The sequence below is a fragment of the Sciurus carolinensis genome, unplaced genomic scaffold, assembly GCF_902686445.1.
Source record: "Sciurus carolinensis unplaced genomic scaffold, mSciCar1.2, whole genome shotgun sequence".
NCBI lineage: Eukaryota > Metazoa > Chordata > Mammalia > Rodentia > Sciuridae > Sciurus > Sciurus carolinensis.
The window spans coordinates 278,005-305,641 of NW_025920156.1; the positions used below are offsets into that span (position 1 = coordinate 278,005).

Below are 27,637 nucleotides of genomic sequence, written 5' to 3' on the forward strand. Positions count from 1 at the left end.
GGATCCAATTAACTGGGAAGATTGCTACCTTTATTCTATGTTAAGATTTTTTTTTTTAAATCAAGGTTATTATCCACAATAATTATAAAATCTACTTTTGAATATAATAATTGCTATCACATATGTGTGAAATAATTTAGAATATGAAAATAATTCTACATTCATCTCAACAGAATGTTCAATAATCAAATTAAATAATAAGTTTATTTAATTTAATGTTATTTAATTAACTTATTAAATAGTAAGTTAATTAGTGTTATTTTTATTACTGACTACAAAAGTTAATTCCATTTGTGTCACTTTTTAATGTCAGAGTTTGGAGATGTTTCTTAGACTTAGTAGTCACCCATTTAGTAAAATTCAAGTCAAATTTAGAAGAAAACAAAAATTTTAATAAGAGTTCCTTATGTCTTCACTTTTTTTGGAGGTGCCTCTGCTGATATAATGGACTATTTTAGACAACAAAGGACTTTCCTTCTCTTATTGTGCTTTCATATAAGACCACAGTGCCACTCTTTCTAGCCAGCCCATCCAGGGGCCAGCCCATCCAGGGGTAAGCCCGTCCATGGGTCAGCCCATCCAGGGGTCAGACCGTCCAGGGGTCAGCATGTCCAGGCTTCCCTCCTTTGCTCCTCACGGCAATCTGTGGAGCTGGGTCCTCCCCAGGCCCCTTCACAGAGAAGGAAGTGACTCCCTCAGTCAGCGGCCAGGGAGGGGCTGAGCTGGGATTCAGCCTGGCAGCTGAACTGGAGAGAGACTCTCTGCTTCCTCAGGAGCACAAGCAAGCAGGGGTCCTGGCAAGTCAGACCATCCATCCCCTACAGCCTCTGGAAGGCAGGGATGCAGAGGGGAGGTCGGTGTCTAGAGATGAAGAGGGAGGCAGAGTGAGGACAGTGTCCCTGGGGAGAGGCAGCCCGAGACCCTGGGTGCCTGGGAAGAGGGAGCCCAGAGAGTGTGGGGACAACACAGAGGCCTGGGGATTCCGTGGAGAGGAAGACGAAGTCATTGTGTCCCCCAGACCTGCCACCTTGTGCTGTGAAGAGGCCCCACAGGCTCCTGCACACTCCAGTGGCCTGCTCGGCAGAGCAGGATCCAAGGGGCAGAACCAGAGCTATCTCAAGAGCTGCCCTTGAAGCTACGAGTGAGCTCTGGAAACTCACTCCCAGGAGAGGCCAGGCCTCACCCCGCATGGCAGCCTCTCTGTTATTTTCATTGGCAGATGGTGCTTTGCAGTTGATCCAAACTCACTGTCACTCATTCCTAACAACTCAGAACGGGGCACCAAGGCCAGAAGCGACAGGGCACCTGGGCTGCCAGGGCACGCTGCGGAAGCCGTCTCCAAGAACGGACTCACAGAAACTGGATGAGGTCACTTGGGATGGACAGAACTCACTGCAGAATAAAGTGACTGTCGGTTGTTAGACTGCTTTTGTGTGTGGGGATGAAGCACATGAAGCCTGACCATGCCACGTCTGCTGCCATCTGGCCAGAGAGGCACTGACCGTGTTACTGCAGATGAGTCGTGACCATGGAATGTCAAGGGAAGGGAGTTTGTGATTTACAGCCTGAAAACCTGTACTGTTGGGGGAAGAGAAAACCTATAGATTAGGAGCAGTAGAAGCCATTTCACTTGGTCATGGAAAAGCCTGTATCCCTAAAGAATTATAGACAAAAAATTTTTTAATGATATTTTTGTTATCAAAATAATAAATATTGCTCAAGGAACAACAGAAGAGCCCAGGATAGTGCAAAGGAGAAAATGAGACCAGCCCAAGTCCCCCAGCCAGTGTCTGACCAGTTACCATCTTGACACCACTCTTTCCTCCTTATCTTTTTTAAACAAAAGTACAATAATTCACATTAAAAAAAAGACCACAGTGCCAAATGATCCCTATAAAAACAACCAAGTGTCATTGCCTACTGGCACTACTTTATTTTATTGAAAAAAAATTCATCAATAATTCTAGGGACACAATGACTGAATCATAGCAGTTACTATGTCATTATTCCATACTTTATTAAAAGTGAATTGTTAAAGCATTTAAATAGTAGATATTTAACATGTACTTTGTTTTTTGTAGAAATAAATTTCACATATTGTGATTAACAGAAAATTTTATAATTCATGATGAGATAATTATAGCACATATTTAATAGGTAATAAAAATTTAATTTAATTAAATCAAAATTTAATAGGTAATCCAAAAATAATTTAATGTAAAACATCACAGAAATTTTTTATACTATTTTCTATATTATGTAGTATGATGGACAATAATTTAGAAAGAATTCATTAGCATACTAATTGATTCAGATAAAATTATTGATATTATACAAGATAAACAATAAGTATTATAGCCAATAAGATTTATTTTGCTAACAAGACAACTCTGAATATGATTCAAAAGAGTAACTAAAAATCATATCTAAAATAATGCTGTGCACTTCTGTGTACTTCTAAATCAGCGAAACAACTTCTGTGTGCTTAAAACAGTGAATCTACTTCTTATAGCTTGCATTTTTCATAGAAAAAATAGCATTTTAATCACATGGATAATATTATATCTTTCTTTTTATTATCCTGCCTGCTTTTCAAATGTTATTCTTGCAGGCAAGTCTATCTTCTACAGTTCCAGAATAAATTAATATTTTGTTTGGTTTTCTGTATCCATCCTGTACATTCTCCAAGTGGTCCTTTCTCATTCTAGGATACAAAATAAGCTTTATTAATGTGAACAGCTAGAGGAAACATAACACTTCCTGAATGATTTTATTTTTTGTTCAAGAGTTCAATCTGATTGATCAGTGTGCATTAGCACATCTTCAGGAATTAATTGAGAAGCTTCTGGATTTTGTGCAACTATTGAAATTAATAAGAATTTCTCTTGCTTCACATCCTCCACAACATTTGGTATTATCAGTGTTTAGAACTTGAACTGTCCTTAGAAATGTGTAATATCTCATTGATGATTTGCATTTCCCCAATGCTATATGACTTTTAGCATTGCTATGTTTTGCATTTAAAGTTTTCCCCAAAGACTCATATGTTAAAAGATTGCTATCCAGCCTGTAGGATTTGGGAGGAGATAGAATCTTTACAAAGTGAGAATTATTGTCCATGACCTTTCTTTGCTTCCTAACCACAGTAGGAGATGAGGTTTTCTTCAATACAGAAGGCACAACCTGGCCTCTGCCATGATGTACTACTGCCTCTCTAAAAGCCCAAAAGCAAGGGGAGGGGCAAGTGAACATGAACTGAAATAGCTAAAACAATGGACCAAAATAAATCTTTTCTCCTTAAAAGTTACTTATCTCAGGTATGTTTTCACAGCCATGAAAACTTGAACAACACAAGCATCTATTCATGTACTTATTTGCCATCTCTGTAGATTCTTTGGTAAGATGACTAATAATGATTACTTTGGCTTAATTTTCTATCTTTTTGTCTTAAGAGTTACTTCATTTACTCTGATAGATGTAAATCTCATAACTTTATCACAAGCTTTAATCATCCATTTAAAGTTAAAATAGCATTGGAATAAATCTCAAAACAATATATTTATGAAGTTTCTAATAAAAAATATCTCAGTTACATGCTAGGGATAAATTTTATTATCTATTAATTGTTTTCAAGTTATAGTGCTACCTTATAGGTTATAATGCACTATAGCCTTTATTCGTTTTTTCTAAACATAGAGTTCATTCATTTTTTGATTAAATTGGAAACTCAGTTGTGAATTAATTACTTTAAAAGACAAATTCTAACTTGGTATGTGCTCTTTTCTTTCAATACCTTAAAGTCAGTTATCCATAACAGTACTAAATTTTCACCAGCAGCTGAGTTCAAGTGAGAATCATGAGAGCTATAACCTTTGGGCCTAGTCCATAAATTTTAATTAATGGCCTTGTAGGTCTTTGCCACATATATTAGGTATTAAAAATTCAAAATTAAACAAGTCAGGTACACTGTCAGTAGAAGAGTAACACATAATTAACTAACCATGAATTAAAATATAATGAATATATGAATTTTATGATTGTTACTATATGTGACAAATATCAACTATCCTATAAAATCAACATAAAACATTAACATCCTTTGGAATAATTTGTTTTTAGGTAATCACAGGAATCAAAAAATACTTTGTCTCCTCATCTAAAAACCACTTTTAAATTAAGCAAGATTTTAGCCTCACAAACATTGACATCAAAGCACTGAGAGTGCTGAAATTTGGCTTTCTAGAGAATTATTTCCCCAACAGTGTGATGGGTTCCATGATTTTTATGTTTTGCTCCGTGGCAAGTTTAGGGATGCAATCAGCAATCATGTTGTCTAGTGCTGTACACCACAGCACAAAGGTAAAACTATGTTCGAATAGCCAGCATCACACAGTGCAATGAGGTCTGAGCCCTGAGGAGTATCATGTGGTTTTGTGGTAAACACTGATGATGTCAGCACTTACTAAGAAACTTCATGGCATTTTTATTCAAAACAATGTAGTTAAACCAGGTTTTCCACACCTCAGGGTCATTTATTTTTTCTTCCTGACATGAGACTTAAAGCAGGACAAACTTTAGCCATGTCATCATGCCTCCATGACTTAAAAATCAAAAAGTATATGGTGTATCAGATCCCTTTCTTCCTAAAACAGTCCTAAGACTCCTTAAGCAAAGTGTCTTACAACCTCTTACTTCTTATCTTTAAAGTGTTCAAAATCTGATGGAGAAAGTAAGCAAATCCTAATCCATGTTCATTATAGACTTTGTCTAACTTTGCATAGCAAAAAAAAAAAAAAAAAGCCAGAGACACTAAACTGTTCCTTACTAGAAAATGTTTTTGATTCATGGTACATGGGCAGTTTGAATAATTCACTCTGGCCATTCCCAAAGTTAATGGTTATATTTCATCTCTACATGGACAGTTCTATTGTTATACTGATGATGAATAAAATTAAATATTCCAAAGTTTAAACACACATTGTCATTTCCCTATTACAAGAATATTCAATTTGAAAGAACTTGGTTAATGCTTTGTTTTTACTAATGGCTGTTTAGAAAAGAAACTTCCATACCTCCTTCACAGATTTGGGCATAGAGACTAATGACCACACTGCCCTTAGACCTTTTTCCTTCATTCTCATTGGTGAAGGATGAGTCTTACCTTATAACACCATATATGCAACACTTCTTTATCACCAGAAATGTAACAGTTCCTGATCACCTGAAATCTCATATCTCCCAAAAGTCAGTGGATTGGAATACTTGGCCAAAGACCATTTTTCCTCAATTGTATAGCCACATCATTAAGGATGAAAAGGAAAAAATCAGAAGCCTGCCTTTCCTTGATGTTCAAAACAACCTATAACCCCTTCCTATCTTGAATTTTACATAACTAATCTCATTGAGTCCATTATTATTCTCAATATCAGTCAACACCAGAAATTTCAATCTTCTAGGTCAAATGCCAATGTCCTTCACTATTAAATAAATACATCTCAAAACTCAATCTGCAGCCTCTTCATATTTACAAGACATCATCGGAACAATCTCCTATATCCTGTTCTATTCCTCTAAACTTTCTTTTCTTATTCTTTAGTTAACAAAAGTCTGGTTTACTTCTGCAAACTTTGCTTTCCTTTTTGACTTCTCAAGTGATAGTTTGCTTTTTTCTCCCACATTTCTCATACCACAGACCCTAGAAAGATAAGCACATAGGCACTTGTTCCCATTGCCTCTTTTAGATCATTTTTTTTAATGCTGGCACTCTCAACTTTCAATCAAATATTAGCTACATCCATCACACACTAATGCTGTTATGATCCAACAACTGTTTGATCAAACCTCATCATTTCTAGTGTTTTAAGTTTCTGATTCCTGGTTATAATTTCAAATATGTATTTATTTAGGTTTTGCTTCATTGTGACCAAAATTCGACAAAAGCAACTTAAAGGAGAAAAGTTTTATATAGGGCTCAGAATTACAAAAGTCTCAATCCAGAGATAGTCAACTCAATTGCCCTGGTCCCAAGGTGAGGCAGCACATCCTGGGGGAATGGCCCAGCAGAAGAGAGCTGCTCAGTTCATGGCAGGGCCAGGAAGCAGATATAAAAACCTGGGGAAGGGCCTTTAGGGAAAATGCAGCCTTCCAGGGCACATCCGAATGACTCAGCCAGTCATGTCCCACCTGCTTATAGTTACCACCCAGTCATTCAAACCAGAATGGACTAGGTTACAGCTCTTATGATCTTACATCTTACCTCTGACTATCCAAGCAGAGGATAAAAAGAGATTAACAGGATCTTTTTGGGGATGCCACATGTCCAAACCATAACACTACACATTAATTTTTCATAATTCCTATATACATATAAAGAACAAAATGTAGATTGTATGACAAATACCTTGAATTTTGCATTATGAAATTATTTTCTTAGTTTTGCTTCTAACTTACTTTAGCAGTCATTCTCATGATCATAACCTACACAATTTAATTATCATGTATACTATGTATACATGATATACAGTGAAAGGAATAAAAAAGGTCAAGACTTACAGAATTTACTGACTTCCATATCACAAATTATCCAAATATGGTGGGTTTTCAGTTACCCATCATTTTTCAACAGATCACAAAATTCCTGAAATTTCTCTGACAATTAGCTCTTATATGTCATCTAGCCTAACTTCTAACCACTCACTCCAATCTCTCTATTTTACTTCCTTTGGTACCCCAATCCCACAATGTGCTAGGATCATTAGTACATTTATGTCATGATTATTTGCTGTTCTCTAATTTTTAATGTGCAACTTTTAAGTGCCAATTTTTAGTCTCTATTTTTTTAAGAAGTCAGCATTTGACATTTTTAGCTGCTCACTTCCTCTCGCTTGATACATTCTGTTCACTAGGCTCTGAGAACAACATACCTTTCAGTATTTTTGTTTTATCCTGTAGTTCTTTTTTTCTGCTACACTGGTTTCTCCTGCTCAGCTACCTAATTCATCAGGAGAACATGTTACCTTCTACCAATGAAATACATTTATAATCATCTGTATTTATCCCCAAACACTGAGTGCTCCAGATCTGAGGTACACAGCACATTCTTCCCTGGGGAACTGTGTTCCCTCATATCCTAATGCTTTATACATTGCCTGATAAATAGTATGTATTCATGAGTGAGTATACAAATAACTAAAAGAGTAATTGTAAAATTAGCTATTCCTACTCACTTGCCTAGAAAGACACATACCATTTTATTAATTGTAAGTATTTCTATGAAAATAATTGAACCTGATATAATCAATTTTTCCCAGAAAGTTGATGCATCTTTTCTTTTCTTTTTTTTTTTTTACAATTTTGACTTTGATTTTTATTTTAAAATACATTTAGCATAGAACTGTCAAAGGACAGAAAATAATAAAACACAAAGAAATGGAATATTTCAAACACTTTTTAAGCTGGACATAAAAATTAATAGGATAGCATAGACCCCAAAATTCATTCATTAACCACACATTGTGAAAGAAAAACTCTTTTCACATTTTCCAACATATGAATAGGTTCCAAGGTGCCTTGGTTTCTTTTTTAAATAGGTAAAGAGTCCACATTTAGTTACTTTATTTAAAATTATCAGATTCAGTTTTGGTAAAAATTACCACATCCCTAAATTCTCAATCAAAATTATAAAAATATGAGCTCAAAGTTATGGTATGCAAAATACATACATATAAATTGATATTTCTGGATAATCATATAGATATTACACTAAAATCAGTAATCCCATACCTGATGTTCATTTATATGGAAAGGTAATTCTATTTTTTATGAATATCTTACTACAAATAAAATTATGTTAATCTAATTACAATCACACTTGAAAATATAAAGGCACAGGCAAAAAAAAATAGTTACATACTATACCCAAATTTTCCACTGTGAAAATAATAAAAAGTTGGAAAAATAATAGGATCTAAATAATCTATACTTATTATTTTTAGATTTTATAATTTATCTTAAGTAGATGATAAGTATTAAAAGTTAACAGTGGGAAATCCAATCCTTTCCAAATTTAGAAAAATGGTTTTACATATGAAGCATTTGCACTGTCCCACCTATAAATTTCAACTATGTTTCATTCACTGGAAATAGCTACTTGCAGTATAAACAATCAAGACAACAATGCACACAAAAAAGTCTTGTTCCTATAACTTACAATACACAGAAAAGTATCTACAAAAAATGGAAAATATTTCTCCACTTAGCTTTCCAATAAATTAGTGAGAAATTTTAGCCCATTCCACATTTCTTTCTAAATAAAGGACTAAAGGATCAAGGGTGGTTTAGTTCAATCCCTGTTAGTTTGACATATATTTTTTAAATATTTGCCTGATTATATGTAATTAAGATAGAATTAGTCTTTCATATCACAGTATACATGGCATTTCTTAATTCAGCAGCAGAAAGACACAATTAGCAAGCATAAAATTCAGTACCTGAATTATTAAACCGATGTAAAAAACAGTTGTGAAAAAATACATTCAACACAGTGTACAGAACTTTAAAAAAAATGAATCTAAAAATTAATTTTTCTGAAATTTTGGTCCATTAAAAATGCCTCCCATGTTCAACATCATGAGTAACATGAAAGGTGATGGCAGTGTAAAAAGAGGAAGTAAATTAATATGTGGTAGTATATGAATTCTGGTCTATTAATTATGCAATTCAGTTAGGAAATGGCTCCCTACTAAATAAATGTTAAATATATTTGTTAATAACATAACTTTATTAATTCCAAATACACAGGTACAACTGTTTGCATAATATTATTGATTTTACAATACACCTCACAGTTTAAAAAATACTTTGGTATTTTATTTTATATATAACATATATTAGATATATAATTGCCTATTATGTACCTTGATATATATTATATATAACTTGAATCCATAACAGCACAGATCTCTCCAAACATTACATGAACATTCTAAATAGATGCTTACCATTTTCTCAGTACAGAAATAGTTCAGTTCATCTAAGACAAAATCTGGATGTGCAATGATAAAAAGCATTACTCTTAAGAATTTACTTAAATAACTAAGTTAAATTTTTGCAAAAGCCTAACTCTGATCTTTTATCTAGAGTATGTTTTTAGGTATCAATAACTGAAAACCTCTTTCTTATCACAAACAGTATGTCCCCATCAAGAGATACCAATAAAGAAAAATATGTAGGGAACCAAAAATGTGATGGAGAAACCAACCATTCCATAGGTAATATACCAGTAAGGAAGTTCAACTTCCATGTGCTGTCTTGCTTTTCGAGTATCATCACAAGGTATGTTGAAGATTTTACCGACTAAAGGAATGGTGATCTTTTTCATTATATCTCCGAGGAGCAGTACAAATATCATTCCTATGAGGATCCGCAATATGGCTTTTCCAAACAGTCACAGTAACGGGGGTCCTAGCTAATGGTAGTATCTCTAAAAAAGGATCTAATAGTAGAACCAGGCTATGAGCAACATGGAATCCACATGCAATTCCAGCACCACTTCCTAGAATCTCAGCTGTGTCTTCACTGGATGTGGTCCAGGTATCAAGAGTGAAAGAAAAGATCCCTAAAGTTAAATGAAGACCGATGATAATTAGTGGAGCATATTTATAAGTTTGATTGAAGTTGTCAATCAGATCCACAAATGGATAGAAAACAGCTAAGATTATGGTATATAGGAGTCCAGCAATAATGTCCAGAATGGAGTGCATTCCCATGTACATTCTACTTAGGCAAAGTAGAGAACACCAGCAGGGAATAAGAATCAGTCCCTATACAGGAGGATACTGCCAGCGGCCATAGGTGAGGAGGACCATAGAAATGGGGATGGCGGTGCCAGACATGGCGTGGGTGGAGGGCATGGTGTACTCGAAGTTGTAGAAGACCTCCAATTTGACCACGGTCGCGAGGAGGGCTGTGGCAGCGGATGATGTCCTTGGTGCACTGGCCCAGGTACATGACCAGCACCCAGATGATCACCAGCCTGCGGATCCACCATGGCGTGCAGGTTCCAGATTCAGAAAGGGAAGAACATGATGTAAAAGAGTTCGTTGCCCTAACTCCGTTCCAAAGCAGAACAGGTAGTAGAGCAGTCAGTTGCTCACGCGGGCCAGTTGGTCCTCCTCGCCCATCAGCGAGTTGAGTCCCAGAGAGCCCGTGTATCTCGATGAGGCCGGGCCCAGCTCCGCCGCCAGCCTGTTCCGCTCTTCACTGGGGCGCCGTTGACGTCCGACTTGACAGCGCTGATTGCAGTTGCTCCCGGGCGGCTGGGGGCCCTTGGTCGCTCAGGACTGCTGTCCTCGCTGACAAGGGTCTCCCACTAGCGTCGCCTCCACCTTCTCATCCTCCCTCCGTTTGGCTGAGCGGTTCGGCTGCGCTTCCACCCAGCACAGACGCTGGAAACCGGCCACTTTCTGCGACTCCTGCAGACAGGCAGCGCGCTGGGCTGGGTGCTGCCTGAGCGACATGATCGCAGGATCTGCAGGAGGGCGAACCGGACCCCACGCAGCGAACCGTCCCTGTGCCTGGCCAGCTGCAGCAGCGCCTCGCTCGATGCGCTAGAGTCTTGATGCCTCTTTTCTTATCACAATTTTTTTAAAATAAATCAAAGAGCAGACTTGGTACTCTTCTTGAGAAAACAGGAATGTCTTCTAAATTTTTGACACATTTTTATGGTCTTAGAATCCATTACTTGAAAATTTTTCATTTTTAATGCACCAAGAACTGAGTTACACTATTTTAACCCTCAGTATTATACCTCTTGAGTCAGTATTTCAGTATAAAACCCATTACAGAGTGTGCGCTGGAGAGCTTATTAAAAGCTTCTGCAGCACCAGAGGTGTGTGGAAATTGAATTTTTGATGGAGTTCTATTGAAGATATGCCATATCAATCATTTACTCTTATTTTGGATTACAGAAATCTTTTGAAACTTTTTTGACACTTGCCATTCTATATTCTTTGGCAAAGGAAGAGGATAAAATTTAGATGAATATCAATTACCACAAAAGGAAATATATTTTAGGAAAAGAACTAACATGTCCATTTAATCTGTAGAAATTGTCATTAGCAGTATGAGTACAAACATGCATTAATGTTACAAGAATATATGTAAACTAGTTTCAAGTGAAATTTTAACTTTTTGTAAAGTTATCACTGATCCACTTCCTTTGGCATACACATTTCCTTACAACTCAGTCTTTTCTGTCGCCATAATATAAACTTTGATTTCTTTTTCGTCATTACTTCTCTGATTTTCTTTAAATCAACCTCTTTTCTCATGTATAGTGCTGATTGGCTGACTTATGAAAATCCCTTTTAAATCGAGTCACCACTTTTTGGTGTATAATTTTGTCTACATTTTCTTTTAAGCAATTTCTTAGAAACAATCACTTGGTTATTTTTTCATATATTTTTGTTTTTTTTAAAACACATAGGTTAATTTTTAAGCTCCGATATTTTATATAACATTTTATTTTACTCTTCTATCATTGAAGATAGTATGTAGAATTTTATTTTTTTAACATTCAGATTTATGTAGTAAATCTTATTTCTTCTAATTTATTTTTCAACTGATACTTAAAACAAAAATAATGTCACATACATATTAGTAGGGTAACGTGATGTTTCAATACATATATTACATGACATTTAATTCAAGTGGAACATGTGCATTTTATCAAATATTTATCATTTATTTATAATGAGAACATTTAAAATATTTTCTTCTAGCTTTCTGAAACATGTATAGTATGTATTGTTATCATAGTTACCCTCTTATGCAACAGCAACACCAGAATGTAATTCTCTCATCTCACTGTAACTTGGCTCTCATTAAAAAAACTTTATCTCAAATGCCTCCTTTGTATACCCAGCTTCTAGTAACCACTACTGTATTTTCAGCTTTTGTGAGATGACCTTTTTTACATCCCATATATGAATGAGATCCTACAGTATTTGTCTTTTTGGTCCCTGACTTAATTCACTTGACACAATGATCTTCAGCTCCATCCATGTTGCCACCAATGAGAGGATTTCAATCTTTCTGTAGCTGAGGAATACTCCAATTGTACGTGAACCACATTATCTTTATTTGTTCATTATTTATGGACACTTCAGTTGTTTTCACTTTTTGACTCTTGTGAATTGTCCTGTGATTGACATGAAAGTGCAGACGTCTCTTTGACACACTAATTGTATTTTCTTTGCAAATATACCCAGAGGAGGGGTTAAATCATATGATGGTTCTGTTTTTCTTCTTTCTCTCTCTCTTTTTTTTTAGACGGGGAGCTAACATACTATTTTGTGGCATCCTGCACAGCTGTTCATTAAGGGTCCTGAACCTGGCAGTAAGGGAATGGAGAAAAGACAAAAAGACAGACAAATAGAGACAAAGAAAACAGAGCCTTTTGGATCACTAAACCTTGATAGGGAAATAGTGACCATGAGCAAGCTCTACACATTTATTATATAGGTTTAAACATCAAAAGGATTTGTTGTGAGGAAGTTTCTTCAAGATTAATGGAAACAAATCTGAGGGTATAAACAGTCCAATTAGAAATATCAGCTTGGGTCCATAATTCTTTAGCCCTAGGCAGTTGGCATTAGAACCCAAGGTTATGAACAGGTAAATCTGTGACTGCATGGAATTTCCCTTTGAACAGGGCATCAGCACAGCAGCTGGGCAGTCTCAAATCATAGCCATTGCACTGAGAATTCCTAGGAGGGGCATCACCTCTGTTTAGACAGTTCAAGGACCATATTTCATTTGCCACTCCCAACATGGTTTTTCTTAACAGTTGAACTAGTAAACACTCCACTAAGAAAGTGCTAGGGTTTACTATTCTGCACATGCTCACCAGGAATTTTATGCTTTGTTGTGATAACAGACATCCTTGCTGAATTAGGACAACATCTCATTGTGGATTTGATTTGCCTTTCCAGGATGATTTGTGGTGTTGGACATTTCTTCATATAACCTTGAAGGATTTTGCATGTCTTCTTATAAAAAATGTCCATTTAGTTCTATTGCTCACTTTACAGTAGGTTATTACTTAATTAATTAATTCATTCATGTCACTGTTAACACTTTTGAGTTCTTCACGTATTCTGGATATTAACCAGATGTATAGTTTGCTGATATTTTCTCCATTTCTGTAGGCTGTCTCTTGATTCTGGTGATTGTTTCTTTTGCTATAAGAAGCTTTATAGTCTGACTTTTCCCCATTTGTCTGTTTCTTTTTCTGTGCTTTTTGAGGTTTATCCAAAAACTAAATCATCCCAATGTCCTGAAGCATACCCCGTTTCCTTTTATTAGATCTATATTTTAAATTCTTACATTTTTCTCTTTAATCCATTTTGGGTTGATTTTTGTAATTAGTGAGAGACAGAAGTCAAGTTTTATTCCTCTGCATGAATATATATGACTTTTGAAGTCCCATTTGTTAGAAAAAATGGAGGGTGCTTGCATTTCCACATGTGTTCCAAAGTGTGCTCTCAGAAAATTTGCTGAATATCATTGTCTAGGGGTGCCTGGGTTTCCTGAAATGCTGTGCATTCTGTTTTCTTGCCTTACATGTCATGATTTATGACAATGAAATGCCGTTTTGATGATTACAACTTTGTGGTATATTTTGAGATCAGATTGTATAAAGCTTCCTGCTTTGTGCATTTTGCACAAGATGGCTTTGGCAGTTTGGGTTTTCTGTGGTTTCCTACAAAGTTTACAAGTATTTTCTCTTGTTCTGTGGATAATTTTTTGGCACTTTAATGGGAATTGCATTGAATCTGTAGATTTCTTGGGGTGGTATTGGCATTTTAACAATAGTGACTCTTCCTAACAAAACACAGAATGTATTTAGTTGTGCAATCTTTGATTTCTTTAAATGATTCCTTGTAATTTTCATAATAGAGTTCTTTAACCTCTTTGGCCAAATTTATGCCTGGGTATTTTGTTTCTTTGTAGCTATTGGAAATGGTACTATTTTATTGATTTCTGTTTCAGATAACTTGCTATTGGCATATAGCAATGATATTAATTTATATGTGTTAACATTTTATAATGAAAGTTTGTTAAATTTACTTATTAGTTTTCATAGTTTTTTTTTCCTAGTGGAGTATTTGGATATATATATATATATATATATATATAATATGCATGTATGTATATATATATAATTATCATATGCAACACTGATAATTTTACTTTATTTTTTCTCATTTAGATGATATTTATTTATTTGTCTCATCTGATTTCTCTGGGTAGAAATTCCAGGACTATGTTAAATAAAATTGATGAAACAGCATATTTGGCTTGTTCCAGATCTTAGAGGAATGCTTTCAACTTTTACCCATTAAGTGAAAGGTTAACTGTAGGCTTACTATAAATGACCTTTATAATGTTTAGTACATTGGTTTTATACCTAACTTATTCTGTGTTTAAAATCATGACAGGATATTGAATCTTACCAGGTGCTCTTTCTGCATCTATTCAAATGATCATATTGTTTATGCCCATCTTTCACTTGATGTGGTATGTCACATCTCTTGTTTTCATATATTGAATTAGTCTTATATTCCTGGAATATGTCCCACTTGATATTGTGGATTACCATTTAAACGTGATGTTGAATTTTGTTTGCTATCATTTTGTTGAGGAATTTTGCATCTGTTTCCATGAATGATATTGGCCTATACTTTTCTTTTTATCTTTCTTTTTGTTTTTCTTATTTAAATATATCTTTGTTGGTTTTAGTGTCAGGGTAATGCTGGCTTCATAAAATGCATTTGAAAAAATTCCCACCTCTTTTAATTCTTGGAATCATTTAAGAAGAATTGATCTTCATTTTTCATTTTAAGTAGAATTCAGCAAAACAGTTGTCTGGTCCTGAAGTTTTATTTGATGGGAATATTTTATTACTGATTCAATACCATTACTTGTTATTGGTCAATTCCTGTTTTATATTTCTACATTATTCAAAATTGGTAACATTTATATGTTCAAGAATTTGTCCATTTCTTGTAGAATATCAAGTTCATTTTTGTCTAGTTGTTCACATCTAGTATTCATTTGTTTATCTGTGATTTCATTTGCAATGCCTCCCTTTTTATTCTGATTTTATTTATTAGAATCTTCTCTTTTTATATTTTGTCTTCATTAGTCTAGCCAGGGGTTTTTTCAATTTTATTTGTAGTTTTGAAGAACCTGCTCATTGTTTCTTTGATCTTTGTATTTTCTTAAAATTTATGTTTTATTTATTTCAACAATGATCTTTAATATTACTTTCTTTCTATAATTTGGGTTTAATTGATCCTAATTGTTTTGGTTCCCTGAGGTGGAAGGATAAGTTCTTTATGTGAGATCATTCTGTTTTTCAGTGTAGGCATGATTGCTACAAACTTCCAAGTATGCTTTCACTGTATCCCATGAGTATGTTGTGTCTTCATCTTCATTAGTTTAATGAACTAAAGTTCTTAAAGGGAGTCATCATAAAGTAGGTTGAATGAAAAAAACAGATCTATTGGAGAAAATTCTTCAAAGTGGAATAGAGTGGTAAGATTCTAACAAGTATAATATTATCAGGTAAAATTGCCCAGGAAAAAAGTATCTCAGTATCAAAAAATTGTTTTAAAGAAAGTATCTCACTATATATTCAAATTTCTGTGCAAGTTTTAAGTCTACTAGGTGTTGGACAACCAAATATGTCATAAACATCTTTAAGGATAATCAGAAAAGTTTACTTGTTTTGCCAAAGTATTTTAAACATCTCATTCTTTGAATTTAATTATTGAGATAGAATTTTCACTGGAAGATATATGATCATTTTAAAGAAAAATACATCCATATAGAAAAACTGTATTGGTCAATTGTCTAATATCTTCTGGTTTTGGAAACTTGGAGCATCATTATGATATTACCCTTGACGGGGAACATCAAAGAAAAATCTCCTTTGTGAAGAGAGATGATAAATTTTGACATGTTGATTCTGAGATGAATGTGGGGCACAAATAGATGTCTAGGAGAAGTTATTGAAAACTTCTTGGCTGTGAGTGTACACGTTTGGATACTTTTAAAAACTAATTGAATCTCTGAGAATTAATTTATTTACTACTTTTTCAGGATACATAATTTTTATTTAACAAGTTTCATTTTTACTTCATTGAAATGTAATTCTGCTTTTCAATCTTAGCCTATTTTGTGATTTATCCCTCTCAGATAGTCACATTGCTTGTATTTTTTAACTCCAAAATAAAAGTCCGTATTTGAAATATGAAGAATAGCTCTTTTCCTTCAGTTATATTCCTTAACTTTCTTTTTCATTGCAGTTATTTTGTGCTTTAAGACAACATTTGAAAGGTTTATTGAAAAGTTCAAGAATAAATTGGTAATAGGCCTGTGCATCCGCATCCGGTGGCCACCAAGCAACTTCCTCTAGAGGGAGGTAATTGCAGCTGGGTGCTGCCAGCACCTCTATGATCAGTGGAGCCGCACGGTTCCCTGGGGCCACACCAGGACAAGCAAGAGCTGCATCCTGACACCAAGAATGCACTGACGCTGGTTCCTGGAACCTGGGTCCGAAACCCTGCCCTGGGAGCGACCACCAGCCCCTTGGGATCTTCGGCCTTGGCCCTGCTGAGCATTTGGATCTGGACCAGAGTCTGGACAGGTTGACACTGTCCTCTACTGAAACCTGAAAAATGGCATCTGGGCAAGGTCCAGGTCCTCCCAGTGAAGAGTATGGAGAGCCAACCTCCGATTCTGAGCAGCAGGTAGCCCAGGACACGGAGGAGGTTTTCCACAGCTATGTTTTTCATCACCATCCGCAGGAGCAGGAGGCCGAGGGGGAGGCTGCCCCTGTTGACCCAGAGATGATTGCCTTGCCCCTAGAACCTACCAGTTCCCACTCCCATATATGATCATGCCTAGCTTGGACCTGTGCCTGCCCCTTGTCCCTGAGCCCAGCCTTCATGTTGGCTAACACTATCAGGGACCTCCAAGGAGAGTACCATGGGGCAGGTGGGTCGGCAGCTCGCCATCATCGGTGACGACATCAACTGGCACTATGACTCCGAGTTCCAGAGCATGCTGCAACAACTGCAGCCTACAGCCACAAATGCCTATGAGCTCTTCACCAAGATCGCCTCCAGCCTGTTTGAGAGTGGCATCAACTGGGGCCGTGTGGTGGCTCTCCTGGGTTTCGGCTATCGCCTGACCTTACACGTCTACCAGCGAGGCCTGACAGGCTTCCTGGGCCAGGTGACCCACTTTGTGGCCGACTTCATGTTGCACTGCTGTATCGCCCAGTGGATCGCGCAGAGAGGAGACTGGGTGGCAGCCCTGGACTTTGGGAACGGCCCAGTCCGGAATGTGCTGGTTGTTCTGGCTGTAGTTCTGTTGGGTCAGTTTGTGGTACAAAGATTCTTCAAGTCATGACTCCTGGGGAGCCCTATTGGGGTCCCAGTGGAGACTCCTGCCTGAATTTCAGCCCAAACTCCCTCCCTTCTCCCCTGCAGGGGATACCCCGCAAGAGTACAGAAGCGTTAGCAAATGGACATTCCAGCAGAGGGCCCTGCCCAGGGGTCATTCAGGCTGTACAGGTGCCCCAATGTCGCATGGTGCTAACGGGCCCCCTCTCTGTACCCCATCCTGTCAGAGAGGGGCTGTAGCCTCTTCCCTCAGCTCTCTGGGACCCCCTGAGTCCTGTCTTGAAGTCGTTGTGGAGATTGATACCTTAGGGAGGCAAGAGGCTGGGAACCACTTCTTCCCAAGAAGTTTTAATGGTTTTAGCTTTTTATAATACCCTTGGGAGGACCCATTCCCTTTCCCACCACTCTGTCAAGGTCAGGTTATCTAGGGTTTGGTGGTCAGTGGGTAAAACCTGTGTTTCCCAGAACTCAGCTATTCTGGAAGATCAGAGCCTAAAAGGTGCAACTTGAGCACAGTCCTGGTCCTCCCTAAACATGGCTCCTAGGAACTGGTTGGGCTGAGAGGGTTAAGATCCTGCTCCCACCCCCCACCCCATGTTGGCCTTGTTGGACTCTCAGGGATTCTGGGCTGGGGTGTGTGTTAGAGGTGGGGTTGGAGGTGGTAGTGTAGACTAGAATGTTCTGAACATATTCATCAGGACCCTCCAAGCCTGCTACCCACCCACCCCCAGGTCCTCTCAGTTTTTCCCCTTCCCCTCACCTGATAAATACTTGCTTCCAACCCAGTCACTACAGATATAGATATTCCCCAGGGTCCTTGGTTGAGCAGGTGTGCTGAGACCCCTCCTACCCAGAGTGCAGGGCCTAAGACTTGGTTTGTCACAAGGAAAAGGAGTAGGGAGTGTCTGAGTGGGAGAGGGTCTATACCACCAGGAGCCATCCAGGACCTGGAATCTCTTGGCCTGGGCACAGTATAATCTGAATGGGAGAACTGTGAATACTTGAACTCCACCCTTACCCCACCCTCCATGCTCCTCACCTGCCTAGGCCCCTCCTGGAGGCAGTACCTTCTCTATCTTGCACAGCCTAGGAACTTGGGAGTAAGTGGAGGGAAGTTGTTGATTAAGCCAAATTCAGGGAGGGGATACAGATAGACTGCTGGCCACCTGAAACCCCTGTCCTCTGACTGTGTTTGGAAATAAACTGTGCAATCCTCCCACCAAAAAAAAAGAATAAATTGGTGAGAATGTTGATTTTATGTACATTAAAGCTGTGAAACTAATGATGAACAATTGAGACCATGACAACCTTTAGTTTCCTCTTCTAGAAATGCATCTTTTCTACTTTTCCAAAATTACAATCTCCTCTCTCAGTAAAAATATATATTTATGCACCAAGTAGTATTAATTTTTTTGGTCTGTAAACACACATACACACACACACACACACATACACTTCTTTGGAGAATTTTTAAGTTGTGTATTGTTTTCTATAAGATGGAGTAGATGACTATCTCTGATTTTCCATATCTTAAAAAATTTCTAGGAAATATATAAGCTTGTGAATACTCATAGATTTCAGCAGAATTTTTAGATTTTTCAATATTCAAAAAGCATAATTCACAAATAAAGTTATTCTTGTCATAACCATGAAATTTATATGGGAAAAAGGTAAGGATGGTATAATACAATAATCAGAAATTAGAAGAAAATCAGAAGTAAAGAATGTTGTTCTGAGGAGAAAGAGGAATTTGGGATATTAATAAAATTTGACTATTGCATGTGAAGCAGTCAATGTAAACATAGGATAATCAACACATAATAATTAATTATATAATGCATTATACAAGATGACATGAATCAGACACCGGAAGCCAGAACAGTGTTCTTGAAGGGACACAGAGTGAAGGAACAAGACAGTAATATTTCAATTTGTGGGAATTATTTCAGAAATATGAAGACCTTCTTGACTGATGACTGCTTTTTCATTGGTTCAATAGACAATGTGGCTAGTTTTTCCTCAATAAATCAATGTTTCTCTTCTCAGGATGGTGATTTTTGTAAGATTGGATTTATATTAGATTATAATCTTGGAACTTGGTATAATAACAATGCAATAATGTGTTTTCAGATATCTTTTTTAAAAAGGCTTTAAAAGTTTTCACAAGTACTAGCATTAATCTCTAGGATATAGAAAGAACTAAAAAAACTTAACATCAAAAAAACAAATAATCCATTCAATAAATGGGCTAACGAACTGAACAGACCCTTCACAGAAGACTTACAACTGATCAATAAATATATGAAAAAATGCTCAACATCTCTAGCAATTATAGAAATGTAAATCAAAATGACTCTAAGATTTCATCACACTACAATCAGAATGGCAAGGATCAATAATATAACAACAATAAATGTTGGTGAGGATGTGGAGGAAAAGGTACATTCATACATTGCTAGTGGGTTTGCAAATTGGTGCAGCCACTCTGGAAAGCAGTGTGGAGATTCCTCAGAAGACTTGGATTGGAGCCACCATTTGACCCAATTTTCCCACTACTCGGTTCATACCCAAAGGACTTAAAATCAACATACTACAGTGACACAGTCACATCAATGTTGATTGCAGCTCAGTTCACAATTGATAAACTATGGAACCAAGCTATACAACCTTCAACAGATGAATGGAAAAAGAACATGTGATATATATATATATACATATATACATAAATGTATGACTACATGACCAATGTGATCCTGCAACATGTAGAATCAGAAAAATCAGAGATTACATTCTATTTATGTATGATCTACCAAAATGTATAAATGCATTCTATTGTCATGTACAACTACTTGGAACAAATGAAACTAAAATTTTTTAAAAATATTACATTATGTTCCAACTTATACAATTCCCTCAAGCAAGAAATAGCATGACTTCCTATAAGTAAAATATCTATTTTGCATTCACACTGATCATTTATACCCTCTATACTTGCTTTTGTTGGATTTCAGTTGAACATGTGGCATTAAGAGTGAATCACAGTTTTAAGCATGTATATAAATGAGAATGTGAACTCAAATGGAGTTTGATGAAATTTCTTTGTTAATTGAGAGGATATTTAATTAAAATTTACTACTTTAAGTTGGTTGCCATTATCAATGTTAATTTTTCCTAAAAAATAATAGCAATTCTCTGTGAAAAAGAGAAAGAAAAGTTAAAAAAATACGTAATCACAATTTTGAGAATATTTGAATAATATTTGTATCAAAATGCAGGGAAACAGATACATAAGAGAATTTTATACCTATAATAAATCTAAACAATAACTCTCAAGAAATATGGAGCCACTTTAAAAGTGATATCTTTGAGTCTTCACATTGCTGTAGTGTATCTATTTGTCTTTAACTAGAAAGAAAGAACTATATGGGTGTGGAACTATTCTTCATTAATAGTACTCTGGAATGTAAATACACTTATTACAAAAAATAGCCATTATAATTATATACAATTATTTACTCAAATATCTTTTTCAATGTGATTCTGAGTGTCATCTTTGAGCCAAATATATATTAGATAAAAGAACCTACAAAAATAGCAATTAGAGATTAAAAATTTATATATCTGTACTCAAGAAAAATTGTTTTTCAAAAGAACTTTTGTAATTAGCCCATTGCACAGTCCAAATCAAACAAATTGACCTATTGATATAATTACTAATGCACTTACAGTATGAAGAATCATATCTCTAATAAATAGCATATATAATGTCAAACTGTAAATGATCACAACTGTGTGGGATTTAAACTAAAATGCATTAATTAAAAAATTACTTTTATTAGTTGTTCTTTGAAATCTTACAGAGTATGAACCCTAGTATCTCTTTTACAATGTGTGCCATCTTCCTCCATCTAGTATATAGATAAGCAACAACTAAACCATGCTACTGTTATAATACACTATACTATTAATACCATATTATTGTAATACACTAGATTCACACCATCATTTTCCAATGCACAAACTCCAACTTCAAAATAGATCAATATTAAATTTTATTTTCTTCTCTCCCCTTTTCTATTCTTAATTATCTTTCTTGAAAAACCTAGAGTGGATTATTTGACCTTTAATTTATCTCTTTTAATGCATAAAAATATATCAAGTATTTCATTGAATGATCCTTTCCTCAAGTCTAAACCCAAATTTTGACTACAGATATTATTATTCATCCACTTTCAGGAAGTGATAATTTTCTTTAAGAATTATATATTTTTTAAAATGTTTGAGTATTATTAATTCTTATAATCAAGCCATATAAAGTAAAGACCTGTATAGTCAGTAACTATCCCGGTTTGAATATATTCTCACACTAGACTTAAACCAAGTGGAATCTACACGGAAAAAAAAAAGTTTCATTTTGAAAGTTTGTATGATAAAGTGTGCTACATATATGTATTGTTATGGTTTTGATGTGGACTATTCCCCTAAAAGTTCATGTGTTCAGCATTGAAGCAATATTCAGAAGTGAAAACATTGGATTTTGATAATTGTAACCTCATCATTGAATCAATCCATCCAGGACACATAGTAAAGAGAAAGTAGTTCATTAAAAATTCCTCATATTGGGAACCCTTCCAAACTCATTCTATGAAGCTGATACCACCCTCATACCTAAACCAGACAAAGATGCATCAAGGAATGAAAACTTTAGGCCAAAATCCTTGATGAACATACACAAAAAAATTCTTTAAAAAAATCTGGCAAATCGCATACAAAACATATTATGAAGATAGTGCACCACAATCAAGTGGTGTTCATCCCAGGAGTGCAAGATTGCTTCAACATCCAGAAATCAATAAATGTAATTCACCATATCAACAGACTTAAAGTTAAGAATCACATGATTTCAATAAATGTAGAAAAGGCATTTGATAAAATAAAGCACCCCTTCTTGCTCAAAACAATAAGAAAAATAGAGCTAATAGAAATATACCTCAACATTGTAAAACTATCTATGCTAAGCACTTGACCAACACCATTCTAAATAGAGAAAAACTGAAAGCATTCCCCCTAAAAACAGGAACAAGGTAGGGATGCCCTCTTTCACTTCTATTCAAAATCATCCTTAAAACTCTAGTCAGAGCAATTAGACAGATGAAATAAATTAAAGGGATATTAATAGGAAAGAAGAACTCAAACTATCACTATTTGGGATAACATGATTCCATATTTATAGGAGTAAAACAATTCCACCAGTAAACTTCTAGACCCATAAACGAATTCAGTAAGGGACCAGGATATAAAATCAACAGTCATAAATCTAAAGCATTTTTTATTCATAAGTGATGAACCCTCTGAAATAAATATTAGGAAAACTATCCCATTCACAATAGTCTCAAAAATAAAGTAAAATACTTGGGACTCAATCTAACAAAGAGGTGAAAGACCTCTACAATGAGAACTACAGAATACCAAAGAAAGAAATTAAAGAAAACCTTAGAAGATGGAAAGTTCTCCCATGTTCTTGGAGAGGCAGAATTAATACTGTCAAAATGGCCATACTACCAAAGGCACTATACAAATTCAGTGCAATTCCAATTAAAATACCTCATAGAAATAGGGAAAGCAATTATGAAATTCATTTGGAAGAATAAGAGACACAGAATATCCAAAGCAATCCTAAGCAGGAAGAATGAAACAGTATCACAAAACCAGACCTCCACTTATACTACAGAGCAATAGCAGCAAAAATGGCATGGTATTGGCACCAAAATAGACAGTTGGACCAGTGGTACAGAATAGAGGACAGAGACAAATACACATAAATACAGTAATATCATACTAGACAAAGATGCCAAAAAAACATACAATGGAAAAAAGATAGCCTCTTCAACAAATAGTGCTGTGAATAACTGGAAATCCATATGCAGCAAAACAAAACTAAACCCCTATCTCTCACCCTGTACAAAACTCAACTCAAAATGGATCAAAGACCTAGGAATTAGACCAGAGACCCTACACCTAATAGAAGAAAAAGTAGGTCCAAATCTTCATCATGTTGGCTTAGGACCAGACTTCCTTAACATGACTCCCAAAGCACAAGAAATAAAAGAAGAAATCAATAACTGGGATAGATTCAAACTAAAAAGTTTTTTCTCAGGATAAGAAACAATCAACAATGTAAAGAGAGAGCCTGCAGAATGGGAGAAAATCTTTGCTACACACACTTTAGAAAAAGCACTAATCTCCAGAATCTATAAAGAACTCAAAAAACTTTACACCAAGAATAAAAATGACCCAATCAATAAATGGGCTATGGAAATGAGCAGACAATTCTCAGAAATATCTACAAGCGATCAACAGATATATGAAAAAATCTTCAACATCTCTAGTAATAAGAGAAATGCAAATCAAAACTACTCTAAGATTTTATCTTATCCTAATTATAATGGCTATTATCAAGAATACAAGCAGCAATAGGTGTTGGTGAGGGATGTGGGGAAAAAGGTACACTCATACATTACTGGTGGTTGCAAATTAGTGCAACCACTCTGGAAAGTAGTATGAGATTCCTTAGAAGACTTGAAATGGAACCACCATTTGACCCAGCTATCCCACCCCTTGGCTTATATACAAAGGAATTAAAATCAGCATACTACAGTTGCACAGCTACATCAATGCTCATAGCAGCCCTTCAATAGAAGAATGGATAAAGAAACTATGGTGCATATACATAATGGAATATTACTCAGCCATAAAGAATAAACTTATGGCATTTGCTGGTAAATGGATGCAGTTGGGGAATATCATGCTAAGAGATATAAGCCAATCCCAAAATTCCAAAGGTCAATTGATTTCTCTGATAAGTGGATGATGATACATAATCAGATGGGAGGAGGTAAGAGAAGAATGGAAGAAGGATGAATTGTGTAGAGGGGAATGAGGAGTGTGGGGGAAAGAAAGATAATAGAATGAAGCAAACATCATTACCCTATGTACATGTATGATTACAAAAATGGTATGACTCAACTTCATGGACAACCAGAGAAAAGTTGTACCCCACTTATGTACAATGAATCAAAATTTTAAAAAAGAATATTGAGTCTTCTGATTCATGATCACAATATGTCTATTTATTTGGGTTTTTAATTTCTTTCATTTGTGTATGATGAATCAAAATTTTAAAAAATTTCTCATATAAAAAAAGAGGTAATCATCCCAGAAGATCTTTAGAATTACTATTTGAAAAGGCAAGAAAATGAGTCACCCCTAATAAGAGCTCAACACACAGCTGATCCCATTGATAACTCAGTGAAGGAAATGTCATAAAAGGAATTTAGAAAGTTGTTACTTAAAATGTTCAATGAGCTTAAAGAAGACCTAAGAAGAATGTAAAACATAATATACAGGAAGTGAAGGAAAATTTCAATAAAAGATAAAGTTTCAGAAAATGAAATGAACAGAAATTCTGGAAATGAAACTCAAATCAAATCAAATCAAGCATCTCTGCTTTAAAATGCCCTCTGAAGGCTACCTGAACATAGAGTGAAACTTGATTTAGCAAAGATTGCAGAGCACCACATATGGTGAGAAAATATATTTTCTGTTTTTGTCCAATTAGGTAGTTGTTAAATCTATTCCAAAGTGAATCTTTTTTACACAATTGCTGTATTTACTGATATGCATTCCGTTTGTGATGGACTATGATTTCTGAATTTAAAAAAATTAATATGTGCAAGTGTTCATGAACTATTCATGTTGCAATTGAACAGAGAATGGGGTGGAAGATCTCAATGAAAAGTGAAAGAATTGTTTCCCATTTGAGTTCAAAAGATTCTTGACTTCCATTCTCAGGTGTGTTGGGTGGGGTTGCTGAAGTGTGAAGCAAAATTCCATTGGCAGAACTTCTGGGGATGGGCTTGAGGCTTAAGTAGTCTCCAGGCTCTTCCTTGGATGGCCATTGTTCCAAAGATTTAAATCTGCCCACCTCCAAGGTTGGGCAGTTGCTGGACCATGATGGCAGACTGTCCCCCAGGAAAAATCCATGGGTTTTGCTCCTGTAGTAGAGGGGCCAATTCTTGTTCCCCGGAGTCACTCATGAACCTTGTATTTTTTGGACTCTTGGGTTCAGACTCTAAACTCAATTCCTGTCCTGCCCTTTTGATTTCTTGGCTGGGTGTGTCTCTCCCAACCAGTGGGATTCACCCCACTCCTCTTTCAAGTGGCCAGTCTGGTGGGAGATGGAGGAAGCCAGGGGTGTTTTGCTGAGCAGTGTTCACCTCTATAAAGCCCACTCCACCAATGACTTTCTCCTGGTCACTTAGGCACACACTATGCCCTGCAGTATATTGTGGGTTAGGCACAGTCAGGATTCAGTTTTGCCAGATGCCATTCCCCAGTACGGGAGCCACACAATCGTTTCATCCTCTGATTTCCCTGGCAGGCAGGAGAGATGTGCTTCTTTTCCACAAAAACATATTGTGCATGACCTCTTTTAGTTATAGCAAGGCATGTGTTTGATCTTTGATCTCTCCATATCCAGACATACCTCAGACTGCCTAAAGATGTGGATTTCTCTAACTTTATTTTTTAAATGACTTGTTGCATCCAGTTACTTCATCTCTGAGTGGCTTTGTCAGGGTGGCCTTCTTACAATCTTCCAACCCATTGAAATTGCAGCTTCTGTGGTTTTGCCCATCAGACCCTCTACATATAGTTATTTTCTGCTTTCTCTGCATTAAACTAACCATCATATTTTTCAAAATCAAACAGGATCCCTTAATAAAGGTTTTAGTAAATCAGTGTGCCTGCCTCTATTTAAATCATCCATTTATACATCCAGTTACATTATTTAAAGCAAATACTTATTAAATTCTATTGTGAATATAGGGTCAAATACTTTGGCTTTGGATCCCTGGCTTTGAGTCCTAAAATCAGTAATGCAACCGTATTAATTTACATTCTTTTTTTCTTTTCTTTACTTTTTAAAATTTCTGATACACATTAAGTATGCTCATTCTAATATAAAACTGGATGATCCAGTGTCTTGATTTACTCTACATTTTAAAAGACCCAATTCTCCTTTTCCATCATCTTAAGATTTTCTTAATTATATTTATTAAAAGACCAATGAGGTGCAGCTGTCTGTTACTACTAACTGTATGAACATATCTATGTATCTGTCCATCTATCCATCTATCCATATATGCATGAATATATCACATCAAGAAAATTACAGAATTTTCTGATATTGAAATATTATTTTATTCAATATTATTTATTCACTATTCATATTATTTTATTTAAAAATAATTTGCTGTAATATGGAGAATATTTATTAATAAGAAACATCTCCAAGAAAGTGAATCATGCATTGTATCATTTAGGGGCAGTTAAACAAGAGAATCCATGGTAAGTTATGAGGCATGATGGAAAATGGACTTATTTTGGAGTACTGTCACATGAACTTGTCATATTTGAGTTTCCTTTAAAAATAAGAACATGCTGCATTACTTAATGTTGCACATCCCAACTCTTTCTTTTTTTTCATTTTTATGGGGAAAATATTAAATTTCAGAATTCAGAAGAAAAACCAAATCTTTGTTTTCATTATAGAGAAATTAAAATCCAATGATAACATGGTAAGTGTGGGAGTAATATTCAAGTGGGAGAAAAATAAAAGTCAAAGCAGAGAGAAAGCAAAGTTAATAAAATGAATAATTGTTTTTACTCTGCTATTGATAAATTTCTACACCCATGATTATACCCCCATAATTCCAGATTATTAATAGCAACATTCACTGATGTTACAATTGGACAAGGAACTGAAAAATGTACCTCCAAAATTAAGAATTACATGACTGCTCCAAAGGGGCAATGACACAGTAGTGTTGGGACCACCTATTGAGAATCTTCTTTTGATATTATTATGCTTATTTTTCTTAGATAGTTCCATCTTCATCCAGGAATTTTTTCCCCAAGGAATAGATAATAATGAAATAAATATATCCATCACATCAAATAGCATATACATTACAAACCTTTTTCCAGAGTTTTATGCCTAACGTACATGTAAAGACTTTGTTTGTTTTTGAATGCAAACCTTACTTATAGTGATGGAATAATTATTTTGATCTCTTGGCCATCAAGACACCTTTATACCACCT

At 35.6% G+C, this 27,637-nt stretch overlaps 1 protein-coding gene and 1 pseudogene across 1 annotated transcript; one reads left to right on the forward strand and one right to left on the reverse strand.

The window, feature by feature from the left end:
- Positions 1–9,199: 9,199 nt before the first annotated feature.
- Positions 9,200–10,517, reverse strand: LOC124974604 (sphingosine-1-phosphate phosphatase 1-like; annotated as a pseudogene).
- A 6,228-nt stretch (positions 10,518–16,745) lies between these two features.
- Positions 16,746–17,481, forward strand: LOC124974602 (bcl-2 homologous antagonist/killer-like). Its single transcript, XM_047537754.1, has 2 exons — positions 16,746–16,944; positions 17,036–17,481. Exons 1-2 carry the CDS (start codon positions 16,746–16,748, stop codon positions 17,479–17,481), a joined length of 645 nt encoding a protein of 214 aa, XP_047393710.1.
- The last annotated feature ends 10,156 nt before the right edge of the window (positions 17,482–27,637 follow it).

What these genes read in the sequence shown, in the direction of transcription:
- LOC124974602 (XM_047537754.1), top strand. Translation starts at nt 16,746, where the DNA reads ATGGCATCTGGGCAAGGTCCAGGTCCTCCCAGTGAAGAGTATGGAGAG. An exon ending in CTTGCCCCTAGAACCTACCA is followed by an intron (nt 16,945 to 17,035) that starts GTTCCCACTCCC and finishes TAACACTATCAG; the next exon opens with GGACCTCCAAGGAGAGTACC.